Source organism: Pelodiscus sinensis, chromosome 2 (assembly GCF_049634645.1).
Source record: "Pelodiscus sinensis isolate JC-2024 chromosome 2, ASM4963464v1, whole genome shotgun sequence".
NCBI lineage: Eukaryota > Metazoa > Chordata > Testudines > Trionychidae > Pelodiscus > Pelodiscus sinensis.
Genome location: NC_134712.1, coordinates 218,988,227 through 219,012,487, shown reverse-complemented (window position 1 = coordinate 219,012,487; position 24,261 = coordinate 218,988,227). Strand labels below are relative to the sequence as shown.

Genomic DNA, 24,261 nt, shown 5'->3' with positions numbered 1-24,261 from the left:
AATGTTAGAAGTCTGAATAGTAAAATGGGTGAACTAGAGTGCCTAGTTTTAAAGGCAGATATTGATATAATAGGAAACACGGAAACTTGGTGGAATGAGGACAATCAATGAGACACAGTCATACCAGGGTACAAAATATACTGGAAGGTCAGAGCAGGTCATACTGGTGGGGGAGTGGCACTAGAAAAATGTAGAATCAAATGAAGTAAAAATCTTAAATGAGACAAAATATTCCATAGACTCTCTATGGATAGTAATTCAATGCTCCACTAATAAGTCTACAGTAGTAGGGATATATTCTCAACTACCTGATCAGGACAGTGATAGTGACTATGAAATGCTAAGGAAGATCAGAGATTTCAACTATCCCCATATTGACTGGGTACAGGTCACCTCAGGACAGGATGCAGAGATAAAATTTCCTGATACCTTAAATGACAGCTTCTTGGAGCAGCTGGTTCTGGAACCCACAAGGGGAGAGGCTATTCCTGATTTAGTACTAAGTGGAGTGCAGGATCTGGTTAAAGAGGTAAATATAACTGGACTGCTTCGAAATAGTGACCATAATGTAATAAAATTTAACATCCCTGTTGTGGGAAAAACACCTGAGCAGCCCAACATTGTAGCATTTAATTTCAGAGAGGGGAACTACACAAAAATTAGGAAGATAGTTAACCAGAAATTAAAAGGTACAGTGATAAAAGTAAAATATCTGTAAGCTGCATGGAAACTTTTCAAAGACACCATAAGGCCCAACTTTAATGTATAACCCAAATTAAAAAACAAAGTAAGAGAACCATAAAAAGGGCCACCGTGGCTTACCAACCAATTAAAAGAAGCAGACACAGATAAAAAGACATCTTTTAAAAAGTGGAAGTCAAATCCTAGTGAGGAAAATAGAAAGGAGCATAAACTTTGTCAAATTAAAATTTTTTCAAAAATAAAAATATTAAAAAAAAGGTTAAAATATCATAAGAAAAGCCGAAAAGGAGTTTGAAGAACAGCTAGCCAAAAACTCAAAAAGTAATAGCAAAATGTTTTTTAAGCACATCAGAAGCAGGAAGCCTACTAAGCAACCAGTGGGGCCCTTGGACGATAGAAATGCTAACAGAGCACTCAAAGATGATCAAGTCATTTCGGAGAAGCTAAATTAATTCTTTACTTCAGTCTTCACAGCTGAGGACATTGGCTCAGGTTTAGGTATCTCCCCATTCTTTTTAGGTGACAAGTCTGAAGAATTGTCCCAGATTAAGGTATCATTTAGAGGAGATTTTGGAACAAACTGATAAACTTAACAGTAACAAGTCACGGGACCAGATGGCATTCACCCAAGAGTTCTGAAATAACTCAATGTGAAATTGTGGAACTAACAATTGATTTGTAACCTATCCTTTAAATTGGCTTCTGTACCTAACGACTGGAAGATAGCTAACATGACAACAATATTTAAAAATGGCTCTAGAGGTCATCTTGGCAATTGCAGATTGGTAAGTCTAACATCAGTACCGGACAAATTAGTTGAAACTACAGTAAAGAATAAAATTTTCAGACACACAAATGAACATAATTTGTTGGAGGAAAGTCAACATGGATTTTGTAAAGGGAAATCATGCCTTACTAAACCGCTAGAGTTCTTTGAGGGGGTAAACAAACATGTGGACAAGGGGGATCCAATCGATATAGTATACTTAGATTTCTAGAAAGCCTTTGACGAGGTCCCTCACCAAAGACTCCTAAGTAAAGTAAGTTATCATGGGATAAGAAAGAAGGTCCTTTCATAGATTGATAACTGGTTAAAAGACAGAAAACAAAGAGTAGGAATAAATAGTAAATTTTCAGAGTGGAGAGAGGTAACTAGGTGTATCCCCCACGGGTCTGTCCTGGGACCAATACTTCTCAACTTATTTATAAATCATCTAAAGAAAGGGGTAAACAGTGAAGTGGTAAATTTTGCAGATGACACCAAACTGCTCAAGATAGTTAAGACCAAAGCAGACTGTGAAGTAGGGATGTTAAATATCGGTTAATTGAATAGTCGATTAACCTCATGAATTCTTATCAGTTAGTCAACTAGTCTATAGTCCCCGGGGGTGGGGCTGGCAGCTAATGCCCCTCTCCCAGGGAGCCCCTTGCCACCCCACGCTGCTGCTTCTGTATCAGAGACAGCAGCATGGGGTGCCAAGCAGCAGCTGGTCCACGAGGGGAGCCAGCTTTTAAACTGGCTTCCCTCATGGACCGGCTGCCTGCCACTCTGATACACAGGCAGCAGCGTCGGATGCCAGCAGCTCCTGTCCAGAGGGTGGGTCTGAGCTCCCAGACCCGGCACAAGCCAGACTGCCTCCCCTCCCAGATCCTAACATACATTAAATTCAGAGCTGCAGCAGGGTTAGGTCCCAGACCCAGTGCAAGCCAAGATTGAGCTGGGCTGCTGGCCAGCCTGCTAAAAAATTTACTGGCAAGGGGTGGAGGAGAATGCGTGTAGTCTATAGCATTAACCTATAAGCTTTTGCTTATCGGTTAATCAGCTATAATATTACATACATCTCTACTGTGAAGAGCTTCAAAAAGATCTCACCAAACTAAGTGATTGGGTTTCAAAATGGCAAATGAAATTTCATGCTGATAAATGTAAAGTAATGCACATTGGAAAAAATAATCCCAACTATATACAGTAAAATCTGCACTTTCAAAATGGCAAATGAAATTTCATGCTGATAAATGTAAAGTAATGCACATTGGAAAAAATAATCCCAACTATATACAGTAAAATCTGCACTATCTGGAATTTAAGCATCCAGAAAACTGTAGAAACTGGCAAATTTCTGATGCCAGGAAAAGCAAAACAAAAACAAAACCAAACAAAACAAACAAGGAAACTGGCCCTTTAAGTGCTGGGTCGCTCCTCAGACGAACGTGCAGTACGTAACTGAGGGAGGAGTGAACGGCAGCCAAAAGCAAGCAGCAAGCATCTTAGCTCCCCCCGCGGCTCCTGGCACCCCTGGCGGGGCCAGCCCCCCATAGGTCCTTCTCCCCCTCCCCCGGCAGGGTACCCACGCCATCTCCACCTCCCACCAGCTTACACCCCTGCCCACCAGGCTTCATCCTCCCCTCCTGCGGCTCATAGTCTCCCAGCAGGCCACATCCGGTCCCCCGCATGGCCCCAGGTTCCCCCCCCCCCCCGTCAGATATCCAGAATTTTTAGGTTACTGGCATATCCTAATCCCCAGGCGTCCCAGATAACACAGGTTTTACTGTACACACAATAAGGTGGGGACTAATTTGGTGGGGACAACAACTCAAGAGCAAGATCTTGGAGTCATTTTGGACAGTTCTCTGAAAACATCCCCTCAGTGTGCAGCAGCAGTGGGGGAAAAAAAATAGAATGTTGGGAACAATTTCAAAAGGAGTAGAGAATTAGACAGAAAATATCTTATTGCCTCTATATAAAGCCATGGTATGCCCACATTTTGAGTACTGTGTACAGAAATGGTGGCCTCATCTAAAAACTATATATTGGCATTGGAAAAGATTCAGAAAAGGGCAACAAAAACTATGAGGGGTTTGGAATGGGTCCCATATGAAGAGAGAGTAAAAAGACTTGGACTTCCCAGTTTAGAAGAGAGAAAATTAAGGGGGAGGAAGGATATGACAGAGGTCTATAAAATTATGACTGGTGTGGAAAAAGTGAATAAGGAAAAGTTATTTACTTAGTCCCACAAAATAAGAACTAGGGGTCACCAAATGAAATAACTAGGCAGCAGGTTTAAAACAAACAAAAGGAAGTTTTTCTACACTCAGCATACAGTCAACCTGTGGAACTCCTTGCCAGATGATGTAGTGAAGGCTAGAACTTTAACAGGGTTCAAGAAAGAGCTAGATAGATTCATAGAGGTTAGGTCCATCGATGGTTATTAGCCAGGATGGGTAGGAACGGTGTCCCTAGCCTCTGTTTGTCTGGAAATGAGTGACAAGGGAGGGATCATGTGAGGATTACCCGTTCTGTTCCCTCCCTCTGGGGCATCTGGTATTGGCCACTGTCAGCACACAAGATACTGGGCTAGGTGGACCATTAGTCTGACCCAGTATGGCAGTTCTTATGTTCACATGTAGACAAAGAGGGAAAGAAATTAGAAGTAAACATGCCTAATAAAAAATGAACATGAGTAGATGCCTCTTACTTGCCATTGTTTTTAGTACTCAATCTTCAATAAACATCTCTTCACAAAACAATTGCTTTTCTTTTGTGTATGTGGCAAAACTTGATTATTTCCACTCTACCCATCTCCATGTCATTTAAATAAAAGAGCAGATTTCATCATGACAATGGGTTATTTACTTCTCAGTGAGTGAAAATCCTAATGTGTTGACAACTATGACAGGGATCAGGTTTTATTAGCTAACTTTCACTTTTCCCTCTGAAACTGCAAACTACAAAGTAAGAATACATTTCAACTTCCATACTCAGGCTGTCCCTAATCCATGAATATCCGTGGTATGGAGGAAGAAATAGCTCTGTGCACTGTTGCTCCCCCTCTCCCACAGATGGCGGAATGGCAGCCTAGAGTCACTTCCCCGAGGCTTTTCCCCACTGCTTCCACAGCGGGTGGAGGAGACAAATGCAGTGATCCCTGGGAGCAGCAGGGAGCACGAAGCCATGTGTGCCTCCAGGAGTATGGAGGCAGGCAAGCACCCACCCCCACACCCAGACCTCCCAGTGCCTACTCTGGCCCCAGCAGAATCCTTAATCGAGCATTTCTTGGTGTACATAAGATTGCTAAAACCATTCTGAATTTTAGTGAGGGAAAAAAACCCACAACACCACAACACCCTTGCTCCTAAGGAGCACTGCCTGTATCAGCAAACACATGACTATGACTAAAATGTGATACCACATGTGGAGAATTCATTCAACTCTAGATTATTGGCTCAAAAATCAGCACAGATATATAATGCTTAGAAGTTCTACTTTGGTTGCCAATGCGAAATGAATTCAGTCCAGAGTTAACAGATGTTAATATCATAAAAAACAACAACAAAAAACCAGTATAACAGGTGTATAATAAGAGGACAGTCCTGTATAGATTGTCCCTCCAGATGTTGAAGCATACCACACTTTCCTACGCCAACTCCACTATAGCCAGTCCCAAGGCTGGTTGAAAAAGTAAGAGAGGGTTCATCAGGCTTGAAGCCATCCATAAAAATTTTACATAAACTGACACTGAGTCTTCAAATGAATAAGTATTCTAGAAAAAATACACAGTGCTCATCCAAATATTGTGGAAAGTAGACAAGCACTGCAGTACCATTTTGGATGCAGGCAGTTAAAGAAGCTAGGCTAGAAAAGTAAGATCAGAATGCTTGCACACTGCCCTTAGTAAGGACTTGACAGAGACACCGAAGAGGAGGAAAATACAGAAAGCATGCATCCAAGACACAAACTGGAAAGCCGAGAAGAGCAAAGACACTGGAGAAAGATAAACAGTTTACTGAGAGGTATCCCACCCAAGAAACAGAATAATGAAAGAATGATGATGGTAAACAGAATAAATAACAGGCTAATGATGAGCCAGCTGGCTTTTGCTTGTGGCTGGCTAAATATAATTGGCACATATTTCCCAGTTGGCTGTGGTGAGAATGAAAAGATAAATTTAATATTTCCCAGAAGACATGCTCTTCAGAAAATTCCAGAAAATAGTTAATCACGCCTAAAATAGTTGGTTCTGCCATGAGGGCAGGGGACTGGACTCAATGACCTCTCGAGGTCCCTTCCAGTCGTAGTATTCTATGCCAACTTAAATGGACATTAGGGAGTTGGCTACAGAGAAATGAAGGGGGGCAGAGTGAACTCCCATGGAGTCAGAGGGGGAAGGATACCTCATTGAGCCATGGCAACGAGGAGTCCTGTGGCACTTATAGACTAACTAAAGTGTAGGAGCATAAGCTTTCGTGGGCAAAGACCCACTTCATCAGATGCATGTAGTGTAAATTTCCAGAGGCAGGTATAAATATGCAGGCCATGATCAGGCTGGAGATGATGAGGTGGATCCAATCAAGGAGGATGAGGCCCACTTCTAGCAGCTGATCTGGAGGTGTGAATTCCAAGAGAGCAGACGCTGCTTTTGTAGTTAGCGAGCCATTCACAGTCTTTGTTTAATCCAGAGTTGATTGTGTCAAACTTGAAGATGAACTGTAGCTCAGCAGAATAGTGATAGAAATGTAGTGCAGCAGTTTCTCTTTGAAGTTTGGTCCTGAAGTTTTTTTGCTGCAGGATGGCTACTTTTAGATCTACAATTGTGTGTCCAGGAAGATTGAAGTGTTCCCCTACAGGTTTTTGTATGTTGCCATTCCTAATATCAGATTTGTGTCCATTGATTCTTTTACATAGGGACTGTCCAGTTTGGCCGATGTATATAGCAGTGGGGCATTGTTGGCACATGATGGCATATATTACATTGGTAGATGTGCAGGAGAACGTACCAGTGACAGTATGGCTTATCTGGTTAGGTCCTGTGATGGTGTTGCTGGTGTATATATGTGGGCAGAGTTGGCACCGAGGTTTGTTGCAAGGATTGGTTCCTGAGTTCGAATTATTATGGTGCAGTGTGTAGTTGCTGGTGAGAATATGCTTCAGGTTGGCGGGTTGTCTGTGGGAAAGGACCGGCCTACCTCCCAAGGCCTGTGAAAGCGAGGGATCATTGTCCAGGATGGGTTGTAGATCACTAATGATGCGTGGGAGAGGTTTTAGCTGGGGACTGTAGGTGATGGCCAGTGGTGTTCTGTTGGTTTCTTTCTTGGGCTTGTCCCATAGCAGGAGGCTTCTGGGTACACGTCTGGCTCTGTCGATCTGTCTCCTCACTTCCTTGTGTGGGTATCGCAGTTTACAGAATGCTTGTTGAAGATCTTGTAGGTGTAGGTCTCTGTCTGAGGGGTTGGAGCATATGCGGTTGTATCTCAGTGCTTGGCTGTAAACAATGGATCGTGTGGTGTGTCCGGGATGGAAACTGGAGGCATCCAGGTAAGTATAGCAGTCGGTAGGTTTTTGGTATAGGGTGGGCCTACGAAAGCTTATGCTCCTACACTTTAGTTAGTCTATAAGGTGCCACAGGACTCCTCGTCGCTTTTGCAGATTCAGACTAACACGGCTACCCCTCTGATCATTGAGCCATGGTGGGTAAAGCTACGCCATGCTCACCCTTCTCACTGGAAATCAGTGGGTGGAATAGGATATACAAAAAAAAAAAAAAAAAAAGCCAAGTGTGGGCAAGAGCTCCGTTGGGGGGCAGCCATTGGAGGAGCCAGATGCCTCCTCCCCAGTTGTGAGGCTGCTCCAGGCCCCTGAAGAGTGGAGGACTGGCCAGAGCTATACCCTGACCTAGCCACATGGCTACTGCAGCCATCTATCTGAATGTTTGGGAGGACTCAATAACCCCAGTACAATCTGAGGGGAAGTCTGAAAGAGGCCCAGGGTAGCCAACCACAGTCTAGCTGTGTTACTGTCACCAACCCAGTGATTGAGTTGTGAATGGAATCTCTACTGAACTAGTGGCTGGGGTATTCCTGCTGCTGTTAGAGCTCTGGGCGGGGACACCATGCAGCAGGTGGGCCTGCATCCCCCCCAGCAATCCCAAACCCTGAGGTCATAGTCTCTTTCCCTCTGGGTCAAGAAGCCTGTTTGTTGGCACTTTACCAGAACTAGGATGCCCTTGTTGTTTGTCCTGAACTCAAGTTGGAGCCATATAGACTTACTACCCTACTCAGACTAAAAGGTCCATTACCTCTGTTTGCTGAATACAAGCTGGAGTCATTGATAACTGCCACCTACTAATTCCCCACACTAGATGACATAGAGATGGAATGAGGAAAAGTGGCCTCCCACAGAGCCAGAGCCCCAACACAAAGATGAGAAGGAAGAATACAGGGGAATAGAATACATTTGGGGATTCTATGGTCACAAATACGTTGGAGTGCGCTAAATAAGTTATGGTGAAACAACAAGAAAAAGACTTTCCTTCAAAAAAAAAAAAAAAAAAGGAAGCCTGAGGATGGAGCAAAGTACAAGTGATAAAAGATGAGAGAGAAAGATGTTTAATTACATGTATTTTACCATCCCTTCTAACAACTTAAGCTAGTAAACACACAAAAGTATGGCATACTGAAAACTTCTATATAAATATAACAAAGACCTGGTCATTAAGTGAAACCATACAAATATGCAACAGAGAGGTCCAATTTAATAACCTACTCTTATACACCACTAAATGTTTAAGAAAAGCTGCTCTCAGAAAGTAAAGTAAAGTAAAGTTAAAACTCTAGCATTCTCTAACTTCGGAGTCCATAAAACTATACCTTGTGCATGCCAGGGATTGTTAAATCAGATAATCGAGTAATCAATGGAATTTCTATCGACTACTTAATTAGTCGGTAAGGGGGGAAACTGCAGAGCCACAGCGGGGTTAACTGTGTCAATCTTATGGCGGGGGCTGGGAATGTGGCAGTGCAGGAATTTGGTTTGGGGTATATGATGGGCTCAGGGAACAGAGCATGCCACAAACACGTAATCTACACCTGCGATTCTTAAACTGTGAATCAGAACTTCAAAGTGGGTCATGAACATGTTTCAAAGGAGTCGCCAGGGATGGATTTAAACTTGCTGGGTTCTGGGGCCAGAGCCATAGCCCAAACCCAACAGCCCCATCCCAAGGCATTCAGGCTTTGCTCCCCCATCCTCACCAGTCTGGGATATTAGGGCTCCAACGGGGTGCGGCTTCTGGCCCTCTTCCTTAGATAGAGTAGTAACATTTGTTGTCAGAAGAGGACTGCGGGGCAACAAAGTTTCATAACCCCTGCTCTACATCAACAGATCAAGCAGGTAAATAATGAGGATGCTATGAGATATTCTTGTTAAAAAGATGTACAGTATATACCCGAGTATAAGCCGAGTTTTTCAGCACAGTTTTTGTGCTGAATAATGCCCCCCTCGGCTTATACTCGAGTCAGTGTCTCGAGAACAGCGTCTCGGGCGGGCTCAGCGCGTCTCTGCCGCTGGCCGGGTCTAGCCGGGTCTAGCCCCGGAAGTCGGGGCGAGAAAGCCCCGTTAGTAAGCTGCTCCGGTGCCCCTGGTCTGCTGGAGACCGTCTCCAGCAGACCAGGGGCACCGGGCGGGTTCCCGCGCTTCTGAGGCTTTGCCAGAGCAAATCCTCAGAGGCGCGGGACCCCCCGCGGCTGCGGCTTCAGTCCGGGAGCCTGTGGTCTGCTGGGGACGGTCCCCAGCAGACCACAGGCACCCAGATTGAAGCGGCAGCAACGGCGGTTCCCCGCGCCTCTGAGGCTTTGCTCTGGCAAAGCCTCAGAGGCGCGGGACCCCCCCGCGGCTGCGGCTTCAGTCCGGGAGCCTGTGGTCTGCTGGGGACGGTCCCCAGCAGACCACAGGCTCCCGGACTGAAGCCGCAGCCGCGGCGGGGTCCCTCCCTCTGAGGCTTTGCCAGAGCAAAGCCTCAGAGGCTCTGCTCCCCGTGTCCCTGGTCTGCTGGGGGGGGGGGGCGCAGCTAGTGTGCTCCCCCCCCCCCAGCAGACCAGGTTTTTGTTTTGGACTCTGGGGCAGAGCAGCTGGGGCGCTGCCGATTGGTCCTGCAGCGCCCGCTCTGGGCACTACTGGACCAACCCGGCAGCACCCCAGCTGCTCTGCCCCAGGTCCTGATTCAGCCGCTGCTGGTCAGTTTCAGCAGCGGCTGAATCAGGACGCCTGGGGCAGAGCAGATGGGGTGCTGCTAGGTTGGTCCAGTAGCACCCAGGAGCGGCGCTACTGGAGCAACCCAGCAGCACCCCAGCTGCTCTGCCCCAGGCGTCCCCAAGTCAGCTTCTGCTGAAACTGACCAGCGCTGACTACAGGAAGCCCCAGGCAGAGTTGCTCTGCCCCGGGCTTCCTGGAATCAGCTGCTGATCAGTTTCAGCAGCAGCTGACTTGGGGACGCCTGGGGTTCTTATGTTGATTCTGTATGTAAGTCAGAACTGGCGGTCAGTTTCAGCAGCGGCTGAATCTGGACGCCAGTTCCGACTTACATACAGATTCAACTTAAGAACAAACCTACAGTCCCTATCTTGTACGTAACCCGGGGACTGCCTGTACTGTTTTATTAAAAATATTTAATCTGTCAAACTGCTGAATAGTTTCATATTAGTACAGTAACTTACGCCAGATTGTTAGTGCACTAAACACAAGAAAGACTGAATACTAGGACAATTGTCTGAAGAAATGTATTTAATACAACTGAATATTGGAAGGTACGTAGGAACAATTAAAGGGTTCTACTTTAAAACAAATTACTGCCCTTCCCTGGTGCATTTGACTAAATGTTGTAGATAGAAATTCATTATACTCTTGGGTCTCGTTTATATACCAGTTGAATGACAATTGGTTTTGCCAGTATTTCACAATAAACTTTTAAAGAGAATTTATAATCCAGAGCATATTAAAAGTGCTCAGTTCAGTTCCTAAAACTTGTGAAAAGAAATGAAATGCCACATGTAGCTTTATAGGAACTTTTTAAAAAATGATATATTAAAAGGGTATAAAACATTTCTAAGATTAAGTTGGAAGTATTTTACTTAAACTTTCATGTACTTGAATAGCTGCTGTAGATTGGCAATGATGCTACATTAGGTGCTATTTTTACTTGTTGTGGAAGAGGGCAGATTTACTTTATTTTTCTTTCAACTTTTTCTACATACTGCATTTTGATGTTCGTAGAGCTGGGACTGCTTCTAAGTGAGTTAAATACATTCCAATATGCTTTCTTAAAAAACTACTCCATAATAGTTTGTCAGTGATGATGACAATGTCTATGCTGATAACCTCACACCAGCTGAAGCTCTGTTTGGACATACAGATGATGAGGAGGAGAACTCCAGTTTTGAAGGATTTTAGCTCTTGTGTGTTAGCTTGGTTGCTGATTGAGCTAAGGTTGTTGTACTTTTAAAGTTACGGTATTTTTGATACCATATTGTTTTTGTTGACCCCCTTTTCCACTTACAGAGCTGGGTTATTGTTTTTCTTTGAAATAAATATTCATTTAATTTTATTGGTATCTATCTTCATTTTTTACATTTACCAGTAGCTGCCTCATTTCCTACCCTAGGCTTATACTCGAGTCAATACTTTTTCCCAGTTTTTTGTGGTAAAATTAGGTGCCTCGGCTTATATTCGGGTCGACTTATACTCGAGTATATACGGTAAGCTCCATCCCTTGCTGATCACAGATGACTTAAAAAAAAAAAGTGCTTCCCAGCAAACACCTGAATGACAGAAGTCCAACAGCAGATAATTATGTTGTCGGCATGCAAAATGCCAAAGGAAGTATTCCTGTCCTGCTATTTGGCTTTCTTGCACAAACCTGTGCAAGGCTTTATCTACACTTTTAAGTTTAAAGTGCAGCTGCAGCAGTGCTTTAACACAACAGTGTGGTCACAGTACCACCTCCATAAGGGAAGTAGGTAACAGTGATGGGAATCTTTTTATACTGACACTTAACAGAAATGTAACTTCCTATGCTAGTGGGAGGGGAAGGTTCAGGTCCCTGAATGAGACAGTTACACTGCACTGAAGCAGCAGTGTAGATAAACCCTTAGTGTCAGAAATGAGAGAACAATGACAAAAGCGGCTAAACGCATCATTCACAATTAGGATGTGTCGAAGGAGAAAGATTTTAAAAGCAGACTGTCAGAGTGGTAAATAAAAAATTAATTTTACTCAGGAAATAAGCATGCAATAACTAAAAGAGCAGGTTAAAATAACTTCAGATCATTTATATGTAGTTTCACATTTTGGCGGAATAAAGACACTTTACAAATAATTCAAGGCAAGTAAAAGGCATCTATTTCCTCTCCCTTCCGTTTAGTATAAGTGAAGAGTGGAAAAGAGGAAAACAGATCAATTCAGACCTAACACGTCTCAATTATCAGGAAAGAGGAAAGTTTCTCTTCAGTGATTAACTGTAAAACAACACTTACACTCTCCCTGGGGAGATAGATGACTGGGCTTTTCTTTCTAGATGGGTATCCCAGCTGAGAATTTTACTTTGTTTCAATAAGGCTTTCACAAACACAGAGTTCTTTTTGTGGTTCCATCCGACGCAGACCATGACAAGTGTTTTATCTGTCAAGCCAAAGGCCTTGATGCCTCTGTACAGTAGCATATGCACTGATGCCATCCATAACAACCAACCAAGCCAGCTATTTGAGTCACTTCAGGCAGAGACCAGCTCCTCGCGGTCTCCACAGCGCTCTCTCCAGTGAGCATTTCCATCGCTTTTGTGCGCTCCTCTCTGTTCCTCGTGACAGAGCCCAGCCCCTGAGAGCGCAGTGGCACCGTAGGCACAGCCCACCCTCCTGCCTGCCCCTTGCTCCCCGGTGTCTCGGCCCCTCCCCCAGACACAAAGACGTGAACAGGCTGTCGGGCTCGCGCGCGGTGGGCAAGCAAAGCAAGTTGGCGGCGAGGAGCAGGGGTCAATCCAGAACGTGGGGAAGGGAAGGAGCAGGGCTGTGGGGGGCCACGAGCCCGGCAGGGAGAGCGCCGGGTGCCCAGCAACAGGGGCCGGGCCGGGGCCGCCGTTTGTGCCTGTGCCACTTACCCACATCCTGGTCAAAGGGGTTGGTGGCGAAGAGCGGCATCTCGGGTCCGCGCGCTGGGAAGGGGCGGGGAGCAGCCGCAGCCTCTCGGCCGTGGGGTCTGGTGTGTGAAAGCGATGGAAGGGGGCAGGGAGCCCTCGGCGGCGGCCTCAGCTCCTCCTCCTCCCCATCAGGGCACCGCTCAGGAGCCGCCTCGCCGTGCTCGCAAAGCATGCTGGGAATAGCAAGGGTTGCCCTTTCCGGTGCCTGACACGAAGACTCCCCCCCAGCACGGCTTCAAAGGGCGAGGAGGGGCTCTGCCCTCCCGCTGCACGTTAATCCCGCTGCTTTCGCTGCTCCTGTCGCCCTAGGATGAGCTGTTGGAGGGGTGGTGGATCAGCCAGCACAAGAGGCCCCTCAGGCCCTCTGAGGGCAGCTATGACCCTTGACAGTCGGTGACTGACCCCGCCCTCGGCTGGAGCAGGTGGGACCTGGGATAAGACACCTGCTGGCAAGTGGCCCGGCCCCACGAGGGAGCCCTGTCCCTTTAAGGCGGCGGGAGAGAGAGGAGCTCGTTCCCCGCCTCCCTGGCGGCGAGTCCCTGCGCCGTCCCTCACGCTGCGCTGGTCCCCGGCCCCTCGCTTCCACGCGCCCTCTGGCCCCGCTGTTAGGGGCAACGGCAGGGGCCCCGTGACTGCTGACGCGATTGGCACGAGGGATTGGGGAGGGGGTCACGAGGCTGGGCCGTTGCAGAGTCAGAAACCGCTGCTCTCAAAATCTGCTCCCGGTAGCAGTTACTGACATTCTAGTCCGTCCGTTTGGGCGTCTCACAGTTTCTGCTACCCACGCACGTCTCACTGGTCCGGGGCGGGGGCCTTTCGCATAGGGGGAGCTAGTCCAGACTGATGGGGTTCACTGTGTCACAGCTGCTTCTGACGCTGCACCGGGCACTGGGGGACTGGCACGGGTAGATGAGGAGTCCCCCCGAGCTACCTGGCCTCCGTCACACCGCTCCACCATCCCTGCCCCCAGATGTGTCTGGCCACACCCCCGCCTGCTCCGTGGGCGCTGTGAAATAGGAGTAGCATCTGCGGGGCAGTCCTGTACCTGACGCGGCAGCTGTGACCCATTTCCCGCTCCAGCCCCCAGCCTCTGGGAAAGGAGTTCAGTGTTGTAGGAGCAAGTAAAATGTCATTAAAAGGGACCTGCTCAGCCCTCCCCCCGCCCCTTTTTTGGTTGTTGTTGCTTCTGCCCCAAATGATGAGTGAGTCAATTTCATGCCCAGTGTGGTACAATTTATGTGTCTAATTCTCAAGGCTTCCCTGTAAATGGACTGGTCTAACACTACTGTTGAAATAAGTGAGGAAATTAAGAGTTGATGGATTTGTCAATACAGTACGTATTTATATACATAAACCTGGGCTGGCCAATTGTCTATGTGGGTTTATATGCAGATACATATTATCAGTAAAGGGATTAGTCCTTGCTTTTGTGGTACTAAATATGTACAAGGTATTTAACCATAAGGCCAAATCTCATTTTGTTAATTTCTTGGGAGAGGCCCTGTCACTGCTAATGGAATGTATTTCATGAGTAGGATTTGGGTCACAGCATGACACATTTCCTGCCTATCCCTGTCATGCAAAGCTCAGTCATTTTTTAAGGGCTTTAGGGTGGCTTGAAAGAGAGTAAATGGAAGTCACATAAGAGAAGTATCTGCTCATGCAAAGGCTGTCTGCACTGGCACTTTACAGCACTGTAACTTTCTAGCTATGAAAACACACACACATACACCAAGCACAGCAAATTATGGTGCTATAAAGTGCCAATGTTAACCAGGTTGTACAGGCACTGGTGGGGTCCTCTCATGGAGGTGATTTGTACAGTACTGGGGGATACTCTCATGGAGGTGGTTTACATAGAGCGCTATGAGAGCTTTTTCCGAGCTCTTGTGCCATGGCTACACTTTCTGTTTAAAGCACTGCTGCAGCTGCAAAGATTAACATTTACAACAGAGAAATTAAATTGTGAAAATAGATGGAAAAACCTGTTATTTTGCTTGCCACTTGGTCAATATCTTTATGATTTACTGGTGTTATATGCTTGCAATAGCTTTTCCTAAAATCCTTCAGAAAAACTGTAAAAAAATCACCTTCTACATGGGAAGATCCATAACCCCTTGGGACAGGGACCTATTATATATTTGACATACTTCATCTTTTATATTGCACTATTCATAGATATACCACTATATTTTTAAGAATAATGTTCAATTATCTATGAAGCTTATTAAATTCCTGTAATTTTTTAATTGCTCTGTGTGTTTACACATACCTCCTACAGGACAGTGATTATCCCTCTGACAAATTGCAGAACTATGTGCTAAACGTATGTTTCATGTTTCTGACTGCCTCATCTGCTTTCTATCACTTAATCCATCTCTCCAAAATTTAGTTTGATATTCCAAACCCTTGAGCAGTTTCAAATAGCCACCGTAACAATCTACCGAAGAAAGATTGATGGATCTTACATCCATAAGTTACAAGAAACAACTAGAGTTTTCAAATTATTACAGGAACTGTTTTTGTATCGCTGCTTGTCAAGTCAGGTTCAGTTGTACAGGGCTAAGAGAAAGAACATTTAATTTTTAAAAAAGTGTCTAAAATAACTTAAGTATATACAATTTTCTGCTTTTTAAATACTATTATGTCAAACATTTGCAGGTGTAGAACAAACAATTAGATTTAACTGAAGCAGGCAATCTCCCCTTCGTAGTACTATAAAAATCCTATTTCTAGAACTAGAGGAATGCAGTGCTTTTTAAAGACTTGATGCTTACATATAGAAAACTTGACTGGCCCAGGACTACATTTTGCTTTTCCTGATCTATAGACCTGTACAATTTTGTGGGAATTCCACATTTATGGGAGAAAGAGCAATCATTTGTCTAAAAAAATATTTTGCAATATGTTTCAAGGCTATACTTAAATATTCTCCTTCCCCCTGCTCCCCATCTAGTGTCACAGTTTGCAAGTCACACACATATCTGGGTATTTGTTTTTAAGTAAGTTGTAGGAAGGTTGATTCTACATCAATGGTTTAGAAAACATGAAGGTTTTCAGAAATAAGAATGTTAAGAAGCAGGTAACTGACAAATCGTGTAGATGATACAATTTGTATAGACTGCACAATTAGTGGATAAGGGGAGGCAGGGTGAATAGTGACTCAACTACTGGCTAAGCCTAGGCAGAAACCTGTCTCAAATGAACATAATACTGTACATTGACATCTTAAAGAATTCTTTAGCATCAAACAGAGCTGTCTGCTTTTAAGGTTTTTTGCATTTTACATTCTGCAAAAAATGAAGGGTATTTCTAATAACAGAAATTACCCTAGATGGATCAAAGTCTCTGCTCATACAACTCTTTGGATATATGTTAGGGATGTTAAATTTAAATTCATTAACTAATTGAATAATCAATGGGATTTCCAACAACTATTCGATTAGTCAATAAAGGTGCCTCTGCCTTTGAACTGTAGGGCTCTTGCTACAGCTGAAAAGCAGAAGCCCTGCAGGGATCAGGAGGCCAGTGGGGACTCCTCCGCTGGCTCCACACTCCCTGCAGCCTTTGAAATGTACAAGAGCCCCAGCGGAGCTCTTCTATGTTTCAAAGCAGAACCAGCACGAGCAGAGACTGCTTCAGTTCCTGCTCGCACCATTTCCCACTGTACTTCTACCTCCACTGCCTCCTGTGGAGACAGTGTTGAGGGGAACTGGCTTTTAACCTAGCTCCCTCGAGCACCGGTTCCTGCTCCCTCACTTTGCTGCCTCTCTCTGATAGAGGCAGCAAAGTGGGGGGTGGAGGGGAGTGACTAGTCGCATTATGCTTATCAGATAGTCAACTAGTCACTTACATCCCTAGTATATGTCTCTCTATATTTGTTGATTTCACATTGCAACCCGTTACAGACGAAGAGCCAAACTGGTGGATACCAGCGAAGGGAGCCGAGGGAAAGAAATTGTTGAGCAAAAAAAAAAAAGGCCCGGCAACTGTCCTTTTAAGAACAGAGCACGTGCAGGAGCCACAATTTTTTCTCTGCAAAGCCACATGCGGCTCATGAGCTGTGGGTTGGCCACTCCTGCAGTAGTAGCACACTTATACAATATTTATTAAAAACAGGGATTTTTCTGTTTTGCCATTTGTAATACATAGTATTTCTAGAGGAAACAAGTTACACTATTTTTTTAAAATTAAGTGATCTCCCTTTAAAAACTTCCCAGCTTTCCTTAGATAACTTAAGTTCAATATTTACAGTATTCCCTTTACTTATTGTAGAGAATATTGAGAGAATGCTTCAAATGCTATTTATTAAATAGGACAAAATCAGAAAGTTTTTAAAGGTGATCACTATAAATGTATTATTTGTGAATTTTTTTAGGTTAATACCCCAGGTGACTGAAATCCTCTGTTTCGCGTGACTGACAGTGTTTTAAAACCTTAGAAAGGTTGTTGGTCTAAGCATCATTTTTAATATACCTAAACTTCTTGGAACCACAGAGTGTAGTCCATCTTGGATGATTTAGATCTTCATATTTCCAAGGTGGGTAATTTTGCATTGTACAGTTTACTGAGTGGTGATCTTTCAAAACATTGTAGCTTCTGTGCATAAATATAGAGTAACATAGCAGTTTAAGGATAAAGGTTTGCTTGTCTATTCTAGGCTAAAATTGTCCTTTCCTCTTAGTATTATAGGATTGTGTTTGTGGGTTGGCTGCTACTCTCCACTTCAGATATGGCTGTTCTTCAGTGATATTTTGTGTATGTGGTCTGTGAAGAGCTTTGGAATAAAAGAAGGCGTGTAAATTGTGAAATACATTAATTTTCAAAGTTTTCCATAGTCTAACTTTTGTTGGGCTCATTAAAACACTGGGCAATATATCTCAGCCCTGTTTTGAAGGACCATTAGTAGGCATGAAAGAGAAGTTCAGTTTCTTGGCTTTCTTGTTAAGATTGACAACAAGTGTCAGTTATGAAAGATTTATTTGGAAGGTGGCCATTTGTCCATTATGAAATTGACAGATACCCAACTCATTTCACAAAAGCCAATGAGTAATCTTCCAATAGTTAAGACTTTCAGTCAGTGAGATAAAACAAATTATTCTTATAAAGCATAATTAATATAAAACATTACATAAACAATATAAATAAGTATTTATATTTTTAATCATTAATTTACAAAATACACTTTTCCACATATCATGTAGCCACATGCGACTTCTTGATAATTACTGTGTTTCAGGTCACAGCTGCTTGAAGCTTCATAAAATCACCAGAAATAGAACTCAGATTCTCCAGTTATAAAATCATAAGCACTTTGACCTGTCTTTACAAAAAACGTTAGGCACCAAAGTCTCCAAGTCCCAGTTTTGGAACCATTCTGATGCACAAAACTCCTTCTGAACTTGAACACACCTAGGTTTTTGCACTATTAATTCACTACATGCCTTTGCTTCGGCTCCTGAGCACACATTCTGCTGCCTCGGTCTAGGTGCCTATGTCCCATCTAAGCCCCAGAGTAATTCACAGACCAGAGGAAGATAGGAATTCAGTCACCTAAGCAGCATGCATGGCCTTATTCAATAGGTGTGCTCAGCAACCATCCAGCTGATCAAGCCCCTCTAATGAGTCCACACAAATTACAGAGGTAGACGTCCTTCATAACTTTTAGCACAGCAGATAGGATACTCACCTGGGATGTGGGAGATGCCCCGTTCAAGTCACCTCCTCCACCAAAGTAAAGTATCATCACACGTGCTTCATCTGACCATTGAGCTATGAGATATTCTGCTGTGGGGTTTCCTCAGTCTCATCTGCTAAAGCTTTTATAGTCTAGATAAATAATTAAAAGAGGCATTGGTGCAAGGGGACCAAATCCTGGATCTCCTTTTCAAGTGAGTGCTCAAACCATGATGCTAAAAGGTCAGTCTCAAATAACGTATCTTCCTCATCTTCTCCCCCTCCTCCTTGTTAACAATATAAGCACTTAATGCCAAGAGAGGGTCTATAGCTGAGAATCCTTCCCAAGAACAGATAGATGCCTCCCTGCAGCTGAGATGGGCTTATCACATTACCCTTTTGTCACCATCTCCCATTGGATAGCTTAGATAGCTCCCTAGAAAAAAACCACCTGTAGCAACAGGGGTGACTGCTGACAAGGGACACAGAGGGGATACTGGTGATATTACTGCCGCCCATGTAACTCCCCAATCACCCTGGCACAGGGACCGGGACAATCCACCCCAGGTCCCCCCCCACTTTTTCCCCACCTCTGTTCCACCTCCTCCCAGCCTCTTCTCCCAAGTGCTTTCCCCCTTAGCAATGATGCCAAGGGAACTAGTGGGGCCAAGGATCTGGCACCAGCAGCAGTGGGAAGTAGAGTGATGTGGCCCTAGCTCACTCTGCTACCAGCACATCATCACTCTTCCCATTGGTGATCATGGTGATGGTCTCGTCCTCTCTCCTGAGTGATGCAGTGGAAGCTGGGGGAACAGAGTGAGCAAAAGCCACATTACTCCACTTTTCTCCACTGCTTCCGCTGAGTGCTGGGCAGCGGGGCAACCCCTGCTCCCTGTGCCAGGCTCCCCTGCTAATCCCTCCGGGCTACCCAGAGGCCTCTTGCCAACCATTCCCCTCAAGTGTGCCCCCTCATGCCCCTCCTCCCATGTATATTCCTGTGTAGCAGATAGTCTCAGAGCCAGGGCTTGATTAAACTTTTGTGAGCCCTGGTGCCCAAACATTGGTCCTGTCCCCTGCACCAAACATTGGTCCTGTCCCCTGCCCTGCCCTACCCTACATGGTCTCTTACCTCTGAGACCCCACTTACCATTTGCACATGGGAGAGAAGCAGAAAGGAGCGAGCAGCAGGTGTTGCCTGAGGAAAAGGAGGGCTGTGGCTCAAGGAGTATGGACCCACCACCATGATACCATTGTAAAACTATAACTGCTCAGTGCACCCCTCACTGCCCCCCCCCGGGGGGGGCAATGACTCAGGCTTGAAGGCTCACAGTACTGGGCTAAAAATAGTAGTGTAGACATGCAGGCTCAAGCTGGAGACCAGGCTCTGAAACCCAACAATGTGGGAGGATCTTGAAATCCAGGCTACAAAACAAGTCTGAACATTATAAATAGTCTACGGTGCCAAGCTCGTCCCATTCATTATATAGGAGGTTAGGCACTGCACTCAGGTGCTGTGAATCAGTGATTTTCTAGGCACCTTACTGGTAGAACTTTAGGGGCTATGACAAACAACTAAACAGTTCTGATTCCACTGTGGTAAAGATACACTGTTCTGTTTTATATTACCTTAGTCAGACAAAACTTACCTGAGAAAGAAAATACAGGCAAATCAATTCCTCTATCCAAATGATTTTACAGACTTACCAGAAAAAGACTATGTTGTATCACATTTTAATTACATTCTCAAGTTAGTCATGAGTAAAATTAATAGTTATTAAAGATATATTTTCCACACTTACTGAATTTTACAATCCAGACCAAATTTGATTTGACAGCAATAAAATGTGCACGTGTTGAAACATGATTTACCTCTGGAATAAACAGAAAAATAAATACAGCTTAAGGGATAGTAATTTTCTCTGTATTTTCATAATATTTACTTTAGCTTAAAATGGAATGGAATTTTAAGTATATCAGCATTCTACTTCTGCATGTTAAAACCTTACAATGAAACAAAATGTTCACTACCCATTGGTTTACAGGTAAATAAAATCGAAGAGTACCCCAAAATAATGTAATACTCCACTCCTTACTACAAATCCATAAAGATTTTTGTTAGCCATTTAAAACATGTTTTGTGCACGTGTCGGTTGCCTGTGTTTACTAAGTATCAAGTTTCAATCATGGCAACAATTCTGGGTTATACTTTTAAACACTTTTTTTTCTGAATTAGAATGGGTTAGGCCAGTTGTAAGAATATAGTCTATTTCCAGACAGGCTATGTTACTTGACAGTCTGGTGGTCAGCCCAAATTGCAGTGATCATATTCTTTAGAGTGAAAGCAAAAATACTATGGCCATCAAACGAAGGTCAATTGGAGTTCGAGGGAGGGTGTTCAGTAGAGGAATGCTCACACCTGGCATCCATATTTAATTGAGCACCATGTGCAGTGTAGCAGGATGAGGTTTTTAGCGGCTGTCCTTGAGTGTTATGAGCCAGAAAAGAACTCATACAGATAGATTCAGGAACAGAACAGATACTGAGACCAAACTTTCAGCCAAGACTACAATCAGACACAGGATTCACCCTATCAGTATTTTAATTTTAGTTTTCCAAGGAAATCTTTTGTTATAAATTGCTTTTTGTTTGGAACTGGGGACAGAGAAAAATTAGAAGCAGAAAACACAATCTCAGAACAAAGGAAATGCCAATAGCATATCTAATCCCATATCCTGTCTTCAGCATTGACAGATCTTTAAAGGATGTAAAATCTTCATAAGGGATATTTATACAGTAATATTGCTAAAGGGAAATTCTTTCCTAGTCCCAACCAGTGACAATGCGTTATAAATCCTGCAGTATAAAGATTGATTTCCATGTAATGAGTAACTGGGTATATTCTTTCATCCCAATACATCTACTCCTTTTTCATTTCTGTTAAATTATTTCCTTTGGTACTGCATTATATGTGTTAACACAATTTTCTTTTACCAATTTAAAGTGTGCTGTCTTTTCCTACAAATGTATGTTCCTTTCCTCTTATATTAAGGATGCAAATGAAGATTATTAGAATCACATAACTGGAGCTCCCCTGCAGTCTTGATACCAGTAGAGTGAGGCAAATATATATTAAAGAGACAGGGTAGCTGAGATAATATTTTTATTGGACCAACTTTTTCTGGTGGAAGGACAAGCTTTCAAACTACACAGAACTCTTTCATTTTGGGGGAAAGAAATTGTAATGTCTGAGCTAAATTCTAATTGGGACAGATAGATAAGCAATCACCTGAAAACATATTAACATACAGGTTATTGGACTTTTGAAAATAAATTCACTTTGCATGTGTGATAGGCTGCTCAGAGGGCCAGGCAGTCTAACAGTTAGTGGTCCTCACTTCTGGGACCCATGTTTCCCTGGCAGCAGTACCCGTTTCCTGACATTAGTCTGAGAAACTTCTGGCCTCTATCCTTAAAGAGATGGGGTAAAGTGACCCATGCCCTCCCTCTCCATGAAGTCCCAGTAAGAGGGCCCTATGTGAAACAATGCCCACAAGCTCTTTCCAGCAGACAATCACAGTCCACTGCCTAAGATAACCATCTTTTCAAAAGGCAAAAGTGGGACACATGCAGGAGCCACACACCCTTCTCTGGCCTCAGCCTCTGTCCCTTCTCTTCTTCCAAGGTCCTACCCCCCAGCCCAGCCAGAGGCTTGAGCTGAGCCACAGAAGAGCTACCCAGGCAGCCTGGGACACCGTGGGGAGCCCCAGTACCTGCACCTGCCCTGGTCAGAAGAAAGGAACTGGGGTGCCCCAGAACAGCTCCTGTTGTGTGTTTCAACTTCCCAGGGCACCCTATTCAGGGCAGATGAGGGGCCCAGGGCTCCTCACTGTGGCCCAAGCTCTCTGGACAGCTCTTACATCTAAGCTCTGGCATCTGGCCTTGCCAGGGGACTGGGTGGAGAAACAGAAATCAAGGCCTCATAGCAAGGATGGAGCGAAACACAAGCTGGAAGAGGCAGGCATCATCCCTGAGCCTCAGGCAGGTCCAGGATCAATTCAGTCCTGAAGTCATTCAGCAAAGGACCAAGACTTGAACTCTGCATTTCAGGACTGCCCTGCCCAATTCAGGATGGTTTGTCATTCTACCACTGCCTTGTGTTACTTCCTACCCATGTTCCTTCAGTCTGTGGCCTGGCTGCCCTTATAGTCCAAACAGTTTGTAGTGGCTCTTCAGAAGTAGCTCTCTCCTGTGGACCTTTGTGCAATTCTTCCATTGTCTCAGGACCTACTGGGCAGGGTGGATTTAAGGTAGGAGAGTCTTAGCCCCACTGTGTCTTTATAATCAAATACTATAGTTCACACAGTGCTGAGTACTCGCTAGCTGTATCTCTCAATTATGGAGATGCTGCTTCTCCACTGGTGGCTGCCTGGTTGTGGTGCTCCCCTCATATAGATGGGCAGTTACCTCCTGCCTCTCTTCATAGTCTACATTGAACTGAGCCAAATTCTCTCTCCTTTTCTTTCCTCCTCATGCCTGGCATTGGCTGCACATATTTCAGGGTTGGGGCCCATAAGCTCTCTTTAACCCTTTTCATGCAGATATGCATATCATGAATGGATATCTTTGCATCATCACAGCATATGTTCACTTTGAAAAAAGCAACTACTGCAGAATACTGACAAGATGCAAATATAAACTCATATTTGAACCAGAAATAAGGCTCTAGAATTTATGCTCATCTAATCAAGACACAGTTCAAGTTGTTTGTTTTTCCATACTGAAAACAGTGTTTGCAGCAAGCAATTAATGAGCAAGCCCCAAGCTGAAAACTTTAAAGTTTTATCAAATGATTTTGAACTCAAAGCACACTCATTATCTAGTCAGAGGTAATACATTAACAGAAACAAGTCTGAACTGTATAGATTATTTGCTTGTAATAGACCAATGGAGTTGGCCCAAAACAGCTAGATTTACTTCACAAAAATGGGCCATCTGCAGTATCCTTCCCTTGGTATCTGGTGTAGTGCAAGACACAGATGGGTTAAGGTGGAAGACAACAGAATGTTTATTAGGGCTAAAACAACAAAGTAGGACTCCCTGCAAGCATAATAATAATGGCTCCCTGCAAAAAAGATAGAACCAGTGGGGATGAATCCCAGAGCCCAAATGCTTACATTACAAATGAGATTTACAAGGAACCCAGAGAAGGAGTACAATATGTCCTGTAGACAATAGGCTGCCACAGGTGAGAACTAGGGTATCAGGACACAGGAACACCAGGAACCAGATTCCAGAAACCTCAGGACAAATAAGTAGATCTTCAGCCCAATGACTTCTGCTTTCTATTCTTGATCACATCTTCTTGTGTGCTGAGAGCAGACACAACCCTATCTCATGGTGAACAGGTGAGTGAATGCAAGATAAAGGGAACTTACTAAATGTTATTCTCTTGGGGCTCTAACTCTAAGCTAGACTGGTATACTGTGGGAATGTCTCTATGCGTCACTGGGATGACCTACTTGCAAAGCATCCAGAGACATAGAGCTGCCTCACAGTGACAAAAACTTTATATACATTCTGGTTGCTAAGCATATTTACTGCCATAACACACTACAGTTCCGCCTTTTCCTTTGTTTGGGCACTACACACAAATCAGTCTTACTCAAGTCACCAAAAGCCTAAAGGAGAAGGGGTGCCAAGACGGAGGACAGATTGTCCTTTTGCCAATCCAAGATGGTGATCACATTTAAAATGGCAACTATATTCATTTAATCTTTTCCCTCCAACAATGGCATCTTATAGCGTTACACTTTTAAGAAGCAAGCACTGTTAGCTTTGTTATCAGCAGGTTTCTTATATTCCTGGATGCAGACTTCTTCATGCTGGGTGTTGTTTGAAACTTTTGGAGTTGCTTGGGTGA

At 44.2% G+C, this 24,261-nt stretch overlaps 1 protein-coding gene and 1 long non-coding RNA gene across 4 annotated transcripts in view; one reads left to right on the top strand and one right to left on the bottom strand.

The window, feature by feature from the left end:
- Window positions 1-13,108, bottom strand: part of STAM (signal transducing adaptor molecule) — a 79,919-nt gene extending 66,811 nt beyond the window's left edge. For 2 of the 3 annotated variants that reach the window (XM_075922466.1, XM_075922467.1), the window contains exon 1: window positions 12,627-13,108. In XM_075922466.1, coding sequence (XP_075778581.1) covers window positions 12,627-12,837 — 211 coding nt within the window. In that variant the 5' untranslated portion in view covers window positions 12,838-13,108. Of the gene's footprint in view, window positions 1-12,006; window positions 12,591-12,626 lie in introns of those variants that run through there. The other variant, XM_075922468.1, reaches the window with a different exon arrangement.
- Window positions 13,109-13,415: 307 nt separating this feature from the next.
- Window positions 13,416-17,662, top strand: LOC112545195 (uncharacterized). Its single transcript, XR_003088661.2, has 3 exons — window positions 13,416-13,998; window positions 17,044-17,205; window positions 17,350-17,662. It is a non-coding gene; the product is annotated as an uncharacterized LOC112545195 (long non-coding RNA).
- Window positions 17,663-24,261: the final 6,599 nt, after the last annotated feature.